The 17,941-nt window shown below is 40.8% G+C and overlaps 1 protein-coding gene and 1 long non-coding RNA gene across 5 annotated transcripts in view; one reads left to right on the top strand and one right to left on the bottom strand.

The window, feature by feature from the left end:
- PCOLCE2 (procollagen C-endopeptidase enhancer 2) overlaps positions 1 to 17,941 on the bottom strand; it is a 55,524-nt gene that overhangs the window by 2,855 nt on the left and 34,728 nt on the right. For 2 of the 3 annotated variants that reach the window (XM_051782054.1, XM_051782055.1), the window contains 6 exons: positions 16,443 to 16,551; positions 8,849 to 9,104; positions 8,084 to 8,208; positions 4,974 to 5,110; positions 3,044 to 3,198; positions 685 to 768 (listed from right to left, as the gene is read on the bottom strand). In XM_051782054.1, coding sequence (XP_051638014.1) covers positions 685 to 768; positions 3,044 to 3,198; positions 4,974 to 5,110; positions 8,084 to 8,208; positions 8,849 to 9,104; positions 16,443 to 16,551 — 866 coding nt within the window. Of the gene's footprint in view, positions 1 to 684; positions 769 to 3,043; positions 3,199 to 4,973; positions 5,111 to 8,083; positions 8,209 to 8,848; positions 9,105 to 16,442; positions 16,552 to 17,488; positions 17,715 to 17,941 lie in introns of those variants that run through there. The other variant, XM_051782053.1, reaches the window with a different exon arrangement.
- LOC127468677 (uncharacterized) lies at positions 3,208 to 16,526 on the top strand. Of its 2 annotated transcripts, XR_007903651.1 has the most exons (4): positions 3,208 to 3,566; positions 5,780 to 5,908; positions 11,268 to 11,350; positions 15,190 to 16,526. It is a non-coding gene; the product is annotated as an uncharacterized LOC127468677 (long non-coding RNA). The 2 variants fall into 2 exon arrangements; XR_007903650.1 differs by lacking the exon at positions 11,268 to 11,350.

The following is a 17,941-nucleotide window of genomic DNA, read 5'->3' as shown; positions in this document are numbered from 1 at the left end:
ACTGCTGCTCTGGCAGCATCAGGCAAAGCTGCCCTCACACTCCTCAACCAGATTTCCTCAAATCTGATGGGGTTAGCAATATAAGTCAGAAGAATCTGGTTAAAGTGAATAAAACAAAGGGGGCGGGGGAAGTTTTCCCATCAAATTGTAAGGGAATTTATAGGGGATTAAAAAAAGTTTCCAGTATTAATAAGGGAAAATACCCTGATACATAACTGAACAGCCCAGCAGTGACAATGCCATCCTAATGCACAGCAGACACTGCTTTTCCTGAGTGCCTTGTGTCTGTACATACAGCAGTGCATGTCAGCTTCCATGACTTCTTTTAAAAATACTTTGGAAGTGTATACAGTGAATTGTGGCACAGTCAGCAGGTGCAGCATAATGTATATGGGCTGGTTATGGACACATGAGCTGACAATACAGTAACTGAATCCACACTTCCCTGTGGTTGTCTTTTCAGATTGAGAAAGTGTGTTTGTCTCAGACATCTGTGCAGTGCCTATTTCAAAATATCTCCAAGAATGTATTGAGTGAAACACCAGATCCTAATGTCAGGTACACATAAGGTGGTGTAAAAATATAGCCTATTATATTAATGACAACTCAGAACTACATCTGGTAAAACTCCCTTGAGTCTAAAAACACAGTGCTGAGTGAATAGTTAAAAAGAAACTTCCTTACCAAAGTTGCTTGAACAATAATTGCTTTCCAGAGTCCCACTCCTTTTACACTTTTGCTGGCACAGGGCAACTGTAGGTTTCGCAACTTTTTGAAGAGAAGAAGTAAATTGAAATTGAAGTATTTGGTACAAGTGCAAAGCAGTATGTTTAAAAAAAAAGAGAAGAAAGATGAATAATCCTGATGTGTACATGAACACCACAGTAACAATATTCCTTTTCTCTGCCATCACCTCCAATGATCATCTTTTCAGGTGTCTCAGCTGTGTCTGTTCTAGTGACCTGATAGAATGGGGTGTTACAGAAAACTTACACATGATCACAGTGGGATCTTAAATATGTAACCAAGTGCTGTTGCCCCACAGCCCTAGTAGTACACTTGAAATATCATAACATGATATTACAGTAATGCTTCTGAGGGAGGGGGTGGCTTTTATTGGAAATTACTGTACTGTGATGGAAGGGATCAGAGTTCAAATTCCTGACTTTTTTTTTTTTCAGAATTTTTTACATAGCTTCTTGACATGCAGTACTGCATGGTTTTTATTCATGACAATTTGAAACACGTTTGAAGTATGTATTTAACATTAGGGATTGACATTGCCTTTCTGAAATGGAATGCTTTGTTTATAAACAACATCTTTCTCCTACTTGGGTGGATATTAATGGTCTCTGTACTTTACTCAGCTGACCCTTTCTACATAACATGTTGGGATGCAGTACTTTCAGGCTTTTATGTCCTTTTCAAATTTGTTTGGAATTGGTCAGTGGCATCGTAATTATTGGATGGAGGTGAGACAGATAGATTTAGAAAATGTATTTATAGCATTTATTTCTTCAGGTACTAATATTTTTACGTAAGATGGAGACTGAGGCAATTCTTTAAAGCACCTACTTAAGTTTAATATTTTATTCATGCCTGGAGTTCTGTGCAAGTTTGAACAGAGCTGATTTGCAAGATAGTAAGTTAAATCTATTTGAACTGGACACTTCTGAATGCAAATGATTGCTCTGAAATCTAACTAAACCGTAGAGGTTTGGTTTGCTTTGGTTTGTTTTTAAGCTCAGAAATGCCTACATCATGCATAACTGATCAGACAGTGAAAGGACTTCTTGCTTCTGTCTGCCTGACAAGTGCTTCTGAAACATTCCCTCTGTTGTCCTCTCTCAGATGAGTCTGCATGTTTTTATTTTCTAACCCTGATGTTGTCATAAAAATGGATTTGGAGTTAATTGGTAAAGCTCACCTCTGTTCCCTTCAGCCAGGAGCAGCTCAGAGAGCGAAATGACGGCAAACCCTGAGCACAGCACGAGGAAGAACTGACAGCCTGGGTTACTTGAGACCAGGTGTTTGAACTAACAACTGCATTAAAAAGTGCTTTATAGTGAAGAAGAGCTGAATTATTTATTGTCAGAGCAGCAGTCACATCAGAATGATTTATAGGTCATTATAATTTCATTTCTATAATGTTTATTTTCATCTATTTTAAATACCTTTCGTTAGCACTATTTAAACACCACAGCTTCTTGGTTTCCTGCTGTCCTCACTTTTGATGCATTTTAAATACAAATCAGGTTATGTCTTGCAAAAACATCATAAATAATTTGGTTTGCTGCTATAACTTTCTTGAATCTTTCACATTCAGGTTATAGAAATTCTAAGAATTTATCCCTTCAGTATCTCAGTAATGAGCTAGTTTTGGCAATACCTTCAAAAAAACCCTCCTCTGATCTTTCATATATGCTGTCTAGTCTAAAATATAAAAGGAAACTTATTTTTAGTGTGACATATTTCTTTATAAGTTTCAATCCCAGAATTTTTTAAAATAAAAATAATTCTAGGAAAGTGTCACATTGACAGGGTGTTGGCAGAATATGAAGAGGGCTCAGGTGGCTTCCATACCATACCAGTTTTGCTTGATGTTAATAACTATATGAAGAAAAATACAGTAAGATTTTTACAAATCAACTTCTATAGAAGAAAGAGTTCCTTTAAATAAAACTATTTCTTGAAATAGTTAGAACTTCTTATACAAAAGAAATTTGCTCATCCATTCTTCTAGTTAACTGTCCCAAATTTAGAAGAGACAGGAAGATTCTCTCAGGTGGAATGAGATACCATTACACTTAACTCTTACCTGGATGGATTTCCTTTTAAAAATGTTAAGTAGATTCTCCCATGAGTATGTTAAGGTACTCTCTTGAGTCTATTAATTTTAATTAATTCCCTCAAGGTTTGAAATACTAACAAACCATAAAACTTTAATTTTTAATATACCTTCTATTACATAGTTCTGTAACCCTCTCCTTGTCCTGGAATAATTAATTTTTCTAAGAAATTATATAAAGTCAGTAAAACTTACTTGAGGTAGCAGGGACTGTTGTGGTCGTAGGTGGAACTGTAGTTGTGGGTAACTTTTTTGGTCTAAATTTATAATGGCCAATAAAACCATCAGCTGTTAAGCTTAAATCAGACAAAAACTGAATGAGCAACTCATTTCTCTCAGATAGAATAGGCCTGAAATAGAAAAACAAAATAAAATATTTCCATTATTTTGAATGTCAAAGCCAAAAAGCATTAATAGCCTTCTTTAAGAAAAAAGAGAGTGCTTCTCTTTAATTACTGGTCTGAATGCAGTGGGCTGCCTCCAAACTAATACTGAAAAGTACGTGGTTCTTTGCAGGTGTGTCACACACTGGTGTGTGTGAGGATGAAACTCGTTTTGATGAATCACCTAAAACTCTGATTCCTGAAGGTTATGCCAATACAGGTATCCTTAAATTCTTCTGTGTGAATTCATTGCAGACCTCACTTACATGGAGTGGAAGGGGCCAGACTGACACAGTGGGAAAATGCATTGAAGAAGTCCTCAGTACGTAGGGGAGGTAAGTAAATGGGGTTTTTAAAATTTGTTGTTGTTTAATGAAAAACATGTTACACATTTGGAAGGACATAGGAAAATTTTTTCAATTTTGGGTTCTGTAACTCTTCAACAAAACCACCAAAAATAAAATGTTTTTGGTTGTTATTTCTGTGGGCTTACTTCTTGTCAATTATTGGATATTCATGACCAAGGCCTTGAAGAGCTAATGGAGTTACTTTCTTAGGATCTGAAATGTCATGGACAAGTACTGCTCAGTGTATTAACCTTCAATTCACAACTGCACAGTACCTTTTGTGACACTATGACTGCCTCTGGGTGTGGAGGTAGTGCAATAGGACTTCACTCAAAACTAGTGTATGGGAAAATGATATGGAATGCAAGTCTAGCCAAAGCAGCACTTCTCTCATTCTTTTGAGCTTTCCACAGACCTTGTGTCAATATTCATTAATAATTAGTAACACAGATTTTTCAAGCACAACCAGTTTTTGGAAAGAGAAGGAAAAATAAATATAGAGGCAAAAGAATCTTGGTGAGGAGAGAAAAAAATAGGAAGTGATTTTAAGTTGTAGTTTTACTAAAATGACTTGTGTTGTTTCTTCCCAGCAAGTCTAAGTTCATGAGCAGGACTTCTTCAAAACACTTAATCAGGCCTTTGAAGTAAAATGTTGTCATCATCTCCCATTTTTCTGGCAGATTTTCCCAAATCAGTTTACTCTGATGGCCAAGTGACACAAACAGTAAGTGCCTGGCTATCTGGGATTCTCTGGATTTCCAGCTGCCAAGGCGGTTGCACAGATCACTCTTTCCTCGCTGCAGCATTGGCACAGGCTGGGGACGCAGGAGGGCACTGATTATCAGCTGCCCAGGAGCTTTGTTCTGCTTCCTGAACACCACAACTACAAGGCCAAATCTGAAAAATCTGACCCAGTCTGTGTATCTTGTCTTTTTAAAAAGTGGCTGAGAGAGAAATAAGTCAGATAAAGTAAGGAGCCAAGGAGCCAGAGAGCTCAGCTGGATCCTTGTACTTCAGTATCTATAATCAAAACCTATATGAAGTGATGTTAATGTTCAGCTACCATTAGTATTGGTACTATACCAATATGAATAGCATTAGGATTAGTACTGGTGTTATTAGACAGTGGTCTAATGAGGGCTGTGGGACAGGAGAGAACACGGGTTGGAGCCAGGGCTAGTCACGGAGAGAGAAAAGAGAAAACCTAGAGAGAGAGAAGATACTAAGCAACTCCTAGAAGTTCAACTGGAGGCAGAAAATGTTGTTTAATTTAAAAAATAATAAAAATCTTTCAGAAGCCTAGTACAAAACTGTAACTACAGTTATGAATAGTGACTGTAGTACTGTGTTATGACACAGTGGTGGTGAAGTTCATAATTCAAGGCAGTTACTCACGCTGGGGGACTGTCTCCGCAGTACTTCCCAATCCTTTTGGCATCGTTGATCTCCCCACCATTAAACACTGCTACGTAGTCATATCTGCAGTAGTTGTCTCTTTCCACATCAAACTTCTCAAACTTTAACTCTATTACCTACAAGGAAAATGTGAATAACTCATTTATTGGTGCTTCTTTTAGTAAGTGACATCTTCATGTGAAGTACTATTTGATTTTTCTTTCCATAAGGGAAAGTCCTTAATGCACTTAATTGTAAAGTATTTTGATCCACATGACCTCTCCAACAAATAGTTCAGCACATGGCTCTACTATTCTGTAAAATATTTTCTTCTCAAATGTATGCAAGTAACTTCTGATAAAATTATTTTTATGAGTGAATGATAACAGGATAGTAGGTGGTAGGTGTTACGTTGCTTTTAAAATAACTGTACAAGTATAAACCACAGAAAAGGGATGTAATTTCATCATTCAAGATATGCTAAAGAAAAAGCAAAGGCAAAGTTGGTAGAGCCATTTCACTGACTTCTTTAACAGCAGGGTTTGAATCACTGGTTGCCAATGCTGTGTACATTTGGTGCAGAATTAAAAAAGTTAGAAATTAAAATATTGATAGAAATAAAATTAACAAATAGTAAGACTAAAACCATGAGAAAGAAAGTAGTTAAAAGAATTGTGTCTCCATGTCAGATTTCCATAAATGTTGAGGCTTTACAAGTCATAAATGAGAACTAGTGTAACTCTGGTATTTCCAGTGCTGATGTTATTATCTCCAATGACTTGTTTGTATTGAATTTTTTACTTAAGGAAGAAAAACAATGGACAAGGAAACAGAAATTGAATCTACTACTGTGAAATGAAGCCCTGCAGAATGACTCTGTCAGTTATGTGTAGCAAGGAAGGGAAACACAACTTAACTGCTCCATGGAAACAGAGGTAATATATGCATTTAGGTTGCTTCTTTATATGAAGCACAACAGTATTTAAAACATCTTCCCATAAATAGCACAAATGAGGCTTGAATGACAACACTGAATTGTGTTGATTGTAAATATGCAGGATTTCTTTTTAAAGGTCTGTCTCAAACAAAGATGATATTAAAATTTCTAAGACTGTACAAATAAAAACGAGTAATTTGTACATGGCATACACTTGATTTGATTTAATAACATAGTAAAAATTATCTTGTTCTATATTCATTGTAATGGTAGCCTGTTATCACCTAATGTCTTAGTTTTGCTTGAATATGCTTTTGCACTATTCAGATGTTTAAGGCATAATTTTCCTTCCCATAAAGTCTGACTAGCCTTGGGGACTTGGTTTCAGAGATGACTAACAGGCTTGTTTCAAAACCCTCAGCATCATGATGAAAAAATGCCCTTTAAATGGAAGTACCCATATGAATAATATTCTGGTGATTAAAAAAGATGGTATAGAAAGAAGCAATGCAACTGGGAATAGAAATGCTAAATTCTTCCACAGCAGGCAAAACAGCATAATATCTAATTCACTATTGTTCATAAGTGCACTCTGCACTAATTACTATTTCATGATAGAATAGAAGCTCTTCATGATCAGGAGAAGCTCCTCCATCTTCTATAATATATAAATTATTGGTTTGTATTTGAAGAAGCAAGAGAACCTTGTTTTATTGCTCACGAGCTTATGAAATGGAGACAACAACACCTAAACTTCGACAAAGGGAAGACTGAGGAGCTTTTTATGTGCACTTGAAGAGAGATGCTTATTCACTACTTCCTCAAAAATTGCTTTTGTCACTGTCAAAATTCTGCCTTATTTACATGCAACCAACCACTGCTGCAGTACATGACTAATATATATTTGGAAACAGGTAGATTTACAGAACAGGATCATCAAAAGACACGGGATATAATGCATATATTTTTACGCTTATATAGCCTTTCTTAAATCTTCTCTATGAGCTTAGGAGAAGTTCTTAGGCTTATCTAGAGACATTTGGAAAGAACCAAAGTAATCTGCAGTTTACAGATAAAGTTTTAAAAATAACTGCCTATCTATAGGATTGTTACATGACCTGTATCTAGCAAACAAGGAATGTGGATTAAAGAGGAGTACAGGAAAGACTAAGCTGAAATACTGCTTCAGTTCAAGGGAGAAACTATCTTGAGAAATGGAAAAGTATGAAAGATCAGAAGAATATATTTATCTGGGGCAGCTTTTTTTATTTTGAGGATTACAGTCATGAGTGGAAGATGAAGAGAAAAGTCATCTGTACATGTAAATGAATTTAAAAAGCTGGCTGTGGCAAGAAAAGCCACCTACCAAACATTCAGTCATTCTAGACCTCCTGCCAAGGTACAAAGCAGATGGCTCAGCAGCAACCAGAAAATGTGGATTGAGATTAGCCCTATAGCACAGGGAACACACTTGTGTTTGCCATGTGTGGCACACGAGCCCTCTCTGTCTGCTGTCACATCTTTTCACATCTTAATGAAGTGGTAACATATGCTCTCATGGCATCTGGCTAATCAAGCACGTTATAAGATGGAGCCTTCAACATAGGAAATAAAACAAACTTTATGAAATGTACATTGAAAATCTCTGTCCAGGACACAGCCAAATGTATTCCCTGTGGTGTAAGCAGAGTAACATAATTTCTGCTTTTAGTAAATTCAATCAGCTCTGCCTGGGAACCTCAATAACAAACTGCAGCAATGCCAGAAATGCTCAAACATTGTTTAAACGTAGCATTGGTCATCATCATGTTTGGTGCTGAGATGATCACCTGCCCTAACTTAATTTGCATAAAGCTTTGTGAATTAACAAAATTATCTTTAAAAAAACCCTGGTGTAAAAGCCTCACCAGTCACAGATGCTTTAATAGTGTTGATTTAGGGGAGTGTATCAGTGCAGGGCAGAGGATGTTCAGTGCTGAGGGAGCACAGGAGTTACTGGAGTGAGACAGGCGAGGATCTCTGGAGCGTAGCTGTGCCTGCACTCGCTGCACGGACCCGCCCCGAGGCTGCAGCCAGATGCCATTTCATGGCTCAGGGCAGCGCAGGCAGCGTGTCCCTGAGCCTGCTGCTGCTGGGATGGGAGTCCTTGCAGGCCATGGAAGCTGAGCCTTACCTGGTTCTTGGGGGCGACGATGTGCCAGGAGCAGGTCACTCCCGCGGGGTAGTCTCGCTCTGGCCAGTTGGGCGTTTGGAAGGACCCTGACGGCTTCTCCAGTCGTCCTCCACAGTACTGGTCCCCTGCAACACACACACCGAGCTGAGCAGAGCCCAACGGGGGAGCCACAGCCCGGGGAACGCCCTTGTGCTGCTGCAGGGCTCGGGGGAGATGGGTGGTTCTGGCTGCTTCTGCCATGGCCCCACCACAGGACATGGCTGAGCCCTTCAGCTCAGCTGGTGGCACCTCTGGGAAAACATACTGAATTAGGGGCACCACTGCCCTGGGGAGCCTGTTCAGTGCCCAACCACCCTCTGGATGAAGAACTTCTTTCTAATATCCAACCTAAACCTCTCCTGACACATTCCCTCAGGTCCTGTCACTGGTCACCACAGAGAAGAGATCAGTATCTGCCCTTCCTCTTCCCCTCACAAGGATGTTGTAACTGCAGTGAGGTCTCCCCTCAGTTATTGATGAGCTATTACCATTTTACTACTAGGCTCAGTTCTTCCACTACTCCTACAGTAGTCAGTCCTTCTCTTTACTGCTTTGATTAACTAAGATAGGTAAACAGCTATACTTTGCTATTTGCTAAGCAAGATAATGCATGAATATGTTGAGCAGCACAATCCCTAATACCTCTGCCATCACATCTTGTTAAGCATTAATGTGGCTCTCCATAGCGCTGCACAGTTATACAGCATGTACATAATAGTTAATTACCTCTTTCATGTGGTTCTGCTGCAGAAAACTTCGCAATGAATCCACTTCCAGCAGTATTGGCATCTGAAGTCATCTGCACCAACATTTTATTGCTGTTGGATACGAGGGCACCTGGTTTGACAGTGCCACAGAACCTGCCGATGCGCTGTCCATTGGCATGGCCGTTGTATATATCCACAAAATCATAGCGGCACAGGGTGTCGCTTTCCAGGTCTAAATATCGAAAAGAAAGAACCACCACTTTTCCCTCTGGGACCTGCAGAGAGACACAGAGAGAGAGAAAGTGAGAGGGAGGGAGAGGTGCATCTTGAGATGAGACTGATACCACATATCTATCAGATCCCACTGTTTGCCTAAGTGTTTTCATACCCTTCACTTCTTGCCAGGAAGCTCTTTTTGTCAATTATACTCCAGGCAAAGCAGTTTTTAGAGTAATTTGGACCAATCATAAATATAAAGCTCTAGCCATCTCTTGCCATCATCTTATTTCTGATCTGCAGTATCCTCTAGTCAGGCTCATGCAGTTAATTACAAACCATCACTGCCCAGTTCAGCTTGGTGTGTTTCTCTTATTTTCTGCTGAAGTACAGAATCAGCCCTGCAGCTCCCTGTCACCAAGCAAGGTGAGGATGAGATTAACATGAAAAAAAAATGGAACAAGCAATTTACCATTTTGAAATGGCCTCTCTTTCTGATTGTGTTACCAAGTTTCACAGTTTGAAGGATTTTTTTTTTTAATTTATTGACACACACATTTGTAAATAAAATTAGAAACTTTATGGCTAACACTGTACAACCCTAATATTTAGTCATTGGAGTGGCTGCAGTGAAAAAATTATATTTGGAAAGACTATGTAAAACTATTAACAGAGAATTCAAAAGAACAAGAGAGTTTTGTTTTCTGGAACATCTGAAGAAACATAAGGCAGGGCAAATCTTCTTACATGTCTGCATCTGTGGACATTGCAAAAGAGGCAAGAGCACTCAGAAGGATGTAAATTAAGACAGCATAATAGTTTACAAGGAGGAGAACATTTCCAGGGATAGAGTTGCAAGCTTTTCAGAGAAAAAGCAGCATACTAAGAAGTGAAAATTATTCTAACAAAGCACTTAATGCTGTGTAACAGGACAGGAAAAAAGGAAACAGTATTTTACAGTATAGAGGGACCTTAGACAGGCAAGTGTAATTATCTGCATTCAATCCATAGCCTGGTAGAGTGGTTAGCTATTAAAATAATTGCAGCTGTTCTGCTTTACTGAGACACTACTATAATTTTCTGCTTTAAACACACTTAATATATCTGCAGTAAGTTCATATTTAAGCCATGTTATTTAAGAGTTCATGAATTTTTTTCATTCCTTAACAGTGACTCATTTTAAAACACCACTTTGAGATAAACTACAACTAAATTGTTCTTATATGAAGTTGTCAAACAGCGTTTTAATATCATGAGTCTCAACAGTTAAAAATTACTTGTCAGGTCAGGTGTAGATGGAATTGCTGTAGATGGAAGTGACCACGTAACCCACAGCAGATAGTGATACAGGCAGCAGCTCTAGATGTAGTGAAAAATGTGCTGTAGATATGTTAAGGTGACTCATTCATGCAGCTGCTTTTACATCCAGTGCTGATATTGATCCTGCAGCAGGACAGACTTTTGCTTGAGCTGTTCTCAGCTGCCTGGGGCCCACTTGCACACTGGCTGACCAGCCCCACTGCAGTTCCTGTGGCTGGTTTCAGAGTGTTTTCCTTTAAGCTCAAAGTTCTCCCAAAAATTCAGTTCCCCTGTGCTGACGTACATCACTATTACTACATCAAAACCACAGAACTCCCCTCGTCTTGAATCTACTCCTTGAATCATTGCTCTCATAACCAAACCTCTTATCATTGCATTCACTTGTCTGGTCTGAATCAATAAGGAGCATTAAGGCATGGTCAGTTTAACAGAAAACGAGCTACAGTGAATTTGGTATTCCTGTCGGAAGACCTGAATATTATTTATGGTTATACTATGAACTATGTGTGACTGTACAAATCAGTTCAGAAATGCTGACTGTAAAGTTAGTCAGATAAAGTCAGATTTAGGTAGTTCAGTTACAGCAGCCTTTTTTCCAGCAGTTTGTATGTAAAATAACATATGCTCTTTTGGAGTGGAACACTCATTATTCATAAGGTCATACAGGATGCAAAAGAGGTGACCTTTAAAGGTTATCATGTTCTAAACCAGATTGAGCTGTTATGCCTACAGTTGAGATTGTCCAGCATTTTCCATTACAGTGTCTTGCAGCTTTGGCTACGAGTTACCCATCTTTAAGAGATTTCCTCTTTTCCTTCCTGTTTCTGGAAGTTGAGCAGAAGTTGCTCTGGCATATTAGATTAAACAGTTTTATCTAAAGAGATTTTCCCCTACTTTCTCAGCTTGAATTGCTTCTTTGAATATACCTGCTCCCTCCCAGTGTTTGAAGAAGGAAGTGGAAATGTGAGAGGTGGCTGGTTCTGGGGTAAGAAAAGGTCTTTTTGCTGTCCTTGTAGAAACACACTCAGATTTAGCCAAGAGGTTCCCCCTCAGTAATGCTGATGGTGCTCACTGACAGCTTTGTCCCAGTGCTCCTCAGCTCTCAGCAGCCTTGAGGCACTCAGTCCTACCCCTGGGTATTCCACCTCCTCATGCTGCCCCAAGTGGGACAGAGGGAACCAGGACATGGGATTGACCCTGCCCAGGAGGGAGAGGGGGCTGGCAAAGCTGCCAACTCCAAACTGCCAGTCAGCTGTTCACTCAAGCCTTAGGTTTTCTGTTTCGTGGTACAAGTAATTCTGTGCAGGGTGGTGTGCTTCCTTCTCCTCCCTCCACTACTGGCTATGCTTTACTACACAACATACACTATCTAATTATATTTCATTACAGTTTTTAATCTCTGTAGCTTCTGTTAGTTCAGTCTATTTGAACTTGGTCAAGACTGTTTCCCACAGATGTACTGACTTTCTAAGTTTTGTTTCACGGCAGTTTGTAAAAAGAAGTGTAGGAAAAACTCAGCCACATGATCATGAATGTTTAACAAGGAGCCTACTCCAGGTTTTAATTGTTAGAATAATCCTTGTCATGTTTAACTGAATTTGGGGAGGTAAGTAATTTAGAAAAATGGGTGGGGCCCTTAATCACAGTCACTGCTTACAGCCATTACTTTATAAAATAATGTACCTGCTTATTAAAATAATAGTTGTCATTCACAAAAATAACAAATTTGTTCCAGTATGGTAAATCAGTTAAAATTCTGTGGTCTGACTGGATGACAATCAGGAGTGCAGAGGATGGTGGTTCCATGTTCTGGCAGCAGCCACTCCAGTCTGCAGCTACTCCTGAGAAATCTCACTCTAAACACAGGCGTCTTTTCAAAACAGTACTTTTCTTTCATTTCTACCATTTGCTTTTTTAGATGTTGAAAAGTAATGTGCTAAAATCTGCCAGTGTTTATCCTAGGACATTTAAAATATTGTTCCATGAGAAACACAGGGGAGAAAGCAAAGGCCAGCGTGACTCAGTATTGTTTACTTTGAGCCACCCGAGCCTGATGCAGTAAGATGATGGGATACCTCAGAGGAAGAACTGGAAGGAATTCCAGCTCTTAAAAGAAAGGGGGGGGGGAAAGAGGGAGAAGTCAAAGGAAGAATGATGTGATGCTTCCTCTGCAGGGTGTGCCTTATTTTTGTTTTATCCATCCAGCTGGTATCTTTGAACAATAGAGGCACTTTAGCTTCTGCCTCCCCTGGCACATATTCACTCTCTGCTTCCCTTCTTATTTTAACTCTATGAACTTCTTTAGCATCAAAAATTACGATGTTAAACTCATGTGAAGGATGCCTTACTCCTATTGAAAGCTAAGTGACTTTTAGAGGGAGTTTTTCTAGAGCATAATTCCCTAAAATCACCTGTGTAGATTACTAACTTCTTCAAAAGGGCATGATTATTTCATATATACAACCCCCCTCAAACTGAGGTTGCTAGAGTGTCTTTGGTTATCATTCATTGCAGGTATTTCATATAATGTTAATCAAAGTTTAATTACATTTAAAGTAGTGAAGCTGTTTTTCTGAACACAAAGCCCTCTTCATCAAAATTACTTGGTTTAGATTATTTACTTTAAAAATAATCTTTTGGTGGGGAAAAACTCTTAAATGCCAACTTTTGTAAATATATTTTGCCTAATTTTTAAACCTGTGCTGTATATGGGTTTAATATATTTTGATACATGTTCAATACCAAATGTTTTGCCATAGCAGTCCTAGGTAGAGTTGAAAAATACATCAGCTACCTGCACACCAAATGTATTATTTCTCCCCACTGAGAATGAATGTGGAAATTATTTGGAGTTACATCCTGGGGAGAACCACGATTCCTGCCTAGTGGCTTATACTCTAGCTGCAATTTAAAAAAAATTGTATTAGCTTACTCTTCCTGACAGACACTAGATTCTGTTCATCTCTTTCTTTTGGCAATACAATCATGTGTAAAGATCTGTTCTCCAGTGGGAGGGCAGTTTTACAATGATATGGGCAAATGAATGCTTAAAACATAGAAAAAATTATTTAAAATATTTCGCTCCCTCAGGGCAGATTCCCAACTTCCCTGATAAGTAAATTTTTCAAACCTTGCTTATTGTCAGCAAACCTGCTGGAACACAGCTCCTGAACCTATAAAAACATAACCTTACATAACTCTGACAGTTTTCAGTATTATTGTTGCACATGAAGTTGTTGGAGTTTTATGGGAACTAAGCAGTCTGCCAGAAAAACACAGGAGAGCGGTCCAGATTTTTGGACTATGTGACACATTTATGTGAAGTGATGGCCAAGAAGGATTACAGTGTATTAAAAGTAAATGTATATGACATATTTGAGATAAAGCTATATACATTACTATAAGAAAGGAAATAGCTGTACAAATGACTTCTTAGCAAAGCCAGCTAAAAGCTGCTGGGTAGTCTGCCAAGGTTGTAATATAACCACAAGCATGTGCTGAACACTTCTTAGAGCTCTTAGAATAGAGAAGCTGTTTTTTTAGCCAGCTGAAAAAGTCCCAGTCTCTTGAAATAACAGAACCATAATTGAGCTAGAGAGACTCTTCTAGCTTTAGCAAACCAGTTGGAAAGATTTCAGCTGATACCTGAATGCCACACTGCTTTATCTATATTACTCATAACATTTTCTACACCTATTTTCTTCTAAGGAATGAATTAGCTGTCATTCTGCCTCTCTGTGCATTTCTTCTGCAGCTGATGAGATCCTGTAGTTGAGAAAACAACAGCTTAATGCTTCTTGTGACCCAGATGCAAAGTGAATCAACGTCTCTTTCAGCCTTGCAGACTTGTCAGATCCTGCAATTCAGGAGGGTGTTCACAGCCCTTGGCTAAAACGGACAGGCAAAAAGTCTCAGTCACTTTCTGAGACGATGCTAAATGTGGAAGCCTAACAGTAACTGGAGAGTATTTCTTCATGGCAGTATAACTGGCTCTCTTACTTGGGTGCTATTGCAAGCTATTCTGAGCCTCGGCAGTATTTGGTGAAAGGATTTGGTTGTTTAAATTCAGGCTAAGCAGCCCCTTGACTGTAACACTTTCCCTCAGTTTGATAAACCATCCTCTTTTTAAAGAGGGTACAGGCTTAATCTTGCAAGTTTTGTAGTCCTTGCTTTCCCTACATCCTTCCTGTACACTAGAAGACAGGGTGTTCTACACAGTTGATGGGGGAAGAAATCAGCCTTGGCTTAGTGCACGATATTGTCTAACAGGGGTTAAATGAGGTGAAGGCACAAGCAAGCCTGGACTACTACAGGTGTGCAGCCCTTCTCTGGCTTTGGACGAGTTACAGAGGACAAGTAAGCAAGTCAAAGAGTGGGAGTAAATGGCAGCACAGCAGAAAACTGGGATCAGGATGATCATGAAATGCCAGATGCCCCAAGAAAGCTCAAGTGCAGACATAGCTCTGCTACAGCTTTGTAGTAATGCTCCTCACCATGTCCAGGCTAACCTGGATGCTGGTATCTTGTTTACAACAGCCACATGAAGTCTGCAAGGAAGCCACTCTGCATGGACTTTTTAAGTACAATCATTTGTTCTCTTCTCCCTCTACCCCTGGAATATAAAGGGCAGATCCATGGCGTGCTTCAGTAATTGCTTCTTCAGTGCTGCCTCCATTTGTAATCTAAGTTTTTGAATGGTAAAAACTTCATGCTGTTATGAACAAAATTATTATTTCCCTCCAGAATCAGTTTTGGACTTTTGAAGGTCTAATATCGAGTCATATGGGTAAACTAACTTTGGACATTTTTTCCCTTTCATTTAAGGCACGTGTGTATGATTCAAAATGCAATTTGCATCTGCTCTTCAGACTGTAAGGTGGGCCACGCTAATTGCTGTCACCTCAGCCCCTCCACAGCAGGAAGCAGGTTTATGAGCATACCCTGTGTTTCACATCATACTCTTCTGGATGAAGTCAGTCACAGATCAAAGGTAACCTCTAACTCGGCCCCAGTAATAATGCAACAGAAAGGTGCAGAAATCAACTATGCAACTTCACTGGGATCCTTCAGATAAAATGATTCAATTTACATCACTCATTTGGTACGAGAGTCATTTTAAACTGAACACTGTAAACAGATCAATGTCTCCTGCTTTGCGTCAGCATCTCTATAGTAGCAGGAAACAATTATCCTGTGACATCCTATTCTCCTGCCAACACCTAGGCTGTGATGCAGTCTTTGAAGTTGTCTTTAGTGAGCATGTCACACTTTTTTTTTTATGCTTTCTTATATTTTTCTATAGGCCTGAATATCATAAGAGGTCTTAGTGAACTGGGCCTGAAAAACAGAGAGGAAATTTTGTGGGCAGTTTCAGATGGTTTAATTTGTGCAGATGTGAGGAAAAGTAATCTTTCACTTACACCCCTTCTCTGAGTCTGTGGATAAGGACAAGAAGCACTGAATGTTGAGTCCTAGTTGTTTCATGGTATCTGTTGTCCATGAATATGATGTCTCTGCCCTGCAGTCTCATTTCAGCATCAAAGTATCCATCACACCACATGCTTTCATTTCACATGGTCATTTATAAACGTAACAGCACTTCCCTATTACTGTCAGGTTGTTGGATGACAGACTCCAGATGTCCTGCTGGCAGAACATTGCTAATAGCACACTATGAGCAAACCTGCCTGAATTTTTTGGATTTGACAGAAACTTTTTCTATGTCTTCTTGTCAAGAAAACTTTTCTTTTCATTACCTCCACCCCAAACCTTTATTTTGATAGAACTCACTATTGCTTTCTGCAGTGACAGGAAGGGGAGATGTTTGCTTGCAAGTGTGTTAATTTAAAACAATTAGAGATGTATCTATGGAAGTCAATGAAAATTTGCTTCTGACATGAGGCAAGGCCCGTTCTATTTCAGCCACTAGTATCATGTTACATCAACCCTAAAAAGCTCCAGATAGTTGAGCTGCTCTCATTACTGCACATATGTTACCCCATATAAAACACTGGCATTAACAACAAATAGCTCTTCATTGTCTTCAGCTCTGATTTTGTGATATTAAAAATTCTTACTGTGATTTTCCAAGTACATTTGCTGTTTGGAGGGTAGACTCCAGGAAATCCTTCACTCCCAATAAACCCTGACTCTCCAGATACAACTCCTCCACATGTAAATGTAGGCCTGAGAACAATAGGAAAAATAGACTTAATTTTTAAATGTATTTCATTTATTTTTTTGTATAATAGTCAAGAGGCATGAACGGTCTCAAAAACATTTAAGTACTTAAAAATATTGCTAACATTAAACATATATTTCATGATTTACATAATTTGACTGTTGACACAGAATGTGCAACTTAACGCTCAAACTTAAGTGTAGGAAAAATTAACTCCTTGGGCCTTAATTCTGGATTTGCACAGACTGTTATCCTTCTCTCCTTCTTTACTTCATAAGAGCAGGGTGTGATACATCATTGCAAATTGCTATTATAATGAAAAAATAGTTATTAAAAAGTCATTAGTAATGACTTTTTACAATACATATAACAGTAGTTGAAGTAGCACAGTAATAAAAATAACTTTTCATTCCTTCCTATGCTTTGAATTTCGATGTTTTAGTCAAGTAATTCTCCGGTAGTTTTCTGTACCCCAGTAGCACAATCCACCCCGTGCACGATCCCCGCGGCCCGTCTGTGCTCAGGACACAGCTCAGGTGAGCTCAGGTGCCGGCTCCGGCCACGCTGCACGGACACACGAGGAGCCCGGGAAAACCTCCGTGGGGAACCACAGCCTTCCTGCCGAGGACACGAGGGTGAGCGAGTGCCCTGCCGAGCTTTAGACACGGGGGTGCCATACCGCGTTATGCCGCTGTGTTATACACGCTGCACACACCCTGCACGGCGCTGCGCTCGCAGCGGCCCCCGGTCCACGGGAAAAGCCCCTGCCCTGATGCGCTCACGGGCAGGGAAACACCCCAAGGACGCACGGCGGGCGCTGCTCCTGCGGGGGACGGAGGGAGAAAGGGAGGGACGGCGGGGGCGCGGTACCTGTGCGGGGAGGAGGGGACGGCGGGGGCGCGGTACCTGTGCGGGGAGGAGGGGACGGCGGGGGCGCGGTACCTGTGCGGGGGGGCTGCGGGACGCGCCGTCGCCAGCAGCAGGAGCGGCGGCAGGAGCAGTAGGAGCAGCGGCAGCGGCGGCCGCGGGGCCGCGGGCGGCATCTCGGGGCGGCGGCGGCGACTGGGGCAGGGCTGTGGCCGCTGAGCCGCTGCTCCGATCGCCGCGGGCTCCTCGTGTGAGTGCGGGGCCGGGGGAGGAGGCAAAGGCTCCCGCGGCCCCCCGCCCCCGGGGCAGGGCAGGGGCGCGGGCAGGGCCGCCCTCTCTCCCCTGCCCCGGGTGTGCCCGGCCCCGCCCCGGTGCCTCCCGGGGCCGGCAGGGTTGCGGGCTCGGCCCCGGGGGCTCCCTCGGTCTCGGGGGCTCCCCCGGCCCCGCGGGCTTTGCGCAGGGACCCCCGGCCCGCCCCGAGCCCGCAGCCCCCGCGACACCCGCTCTGTCCTCAGGTGGCACAGGGCG

This window comes from Manacus candei, unplaced genomic scaffold (assembly GCF_025592945.1).
Source record: "Manacus candei isolate 608988 ecotype Guabito, Panama unplaced genomic scaffold, ASM2559294v1 h1tg000015l, whole genome shotgun sequence".
Lineage (NCBI taxonomy): Eukaryota > Metazoa > Chordata > Aves > Passeriformes > Pipridae > Manacus > Manacus candei.
Note: the sequence above shows the minus strand (reverse complement) of the source record. Positions and strands in the feature narration are given on the sequence as shown.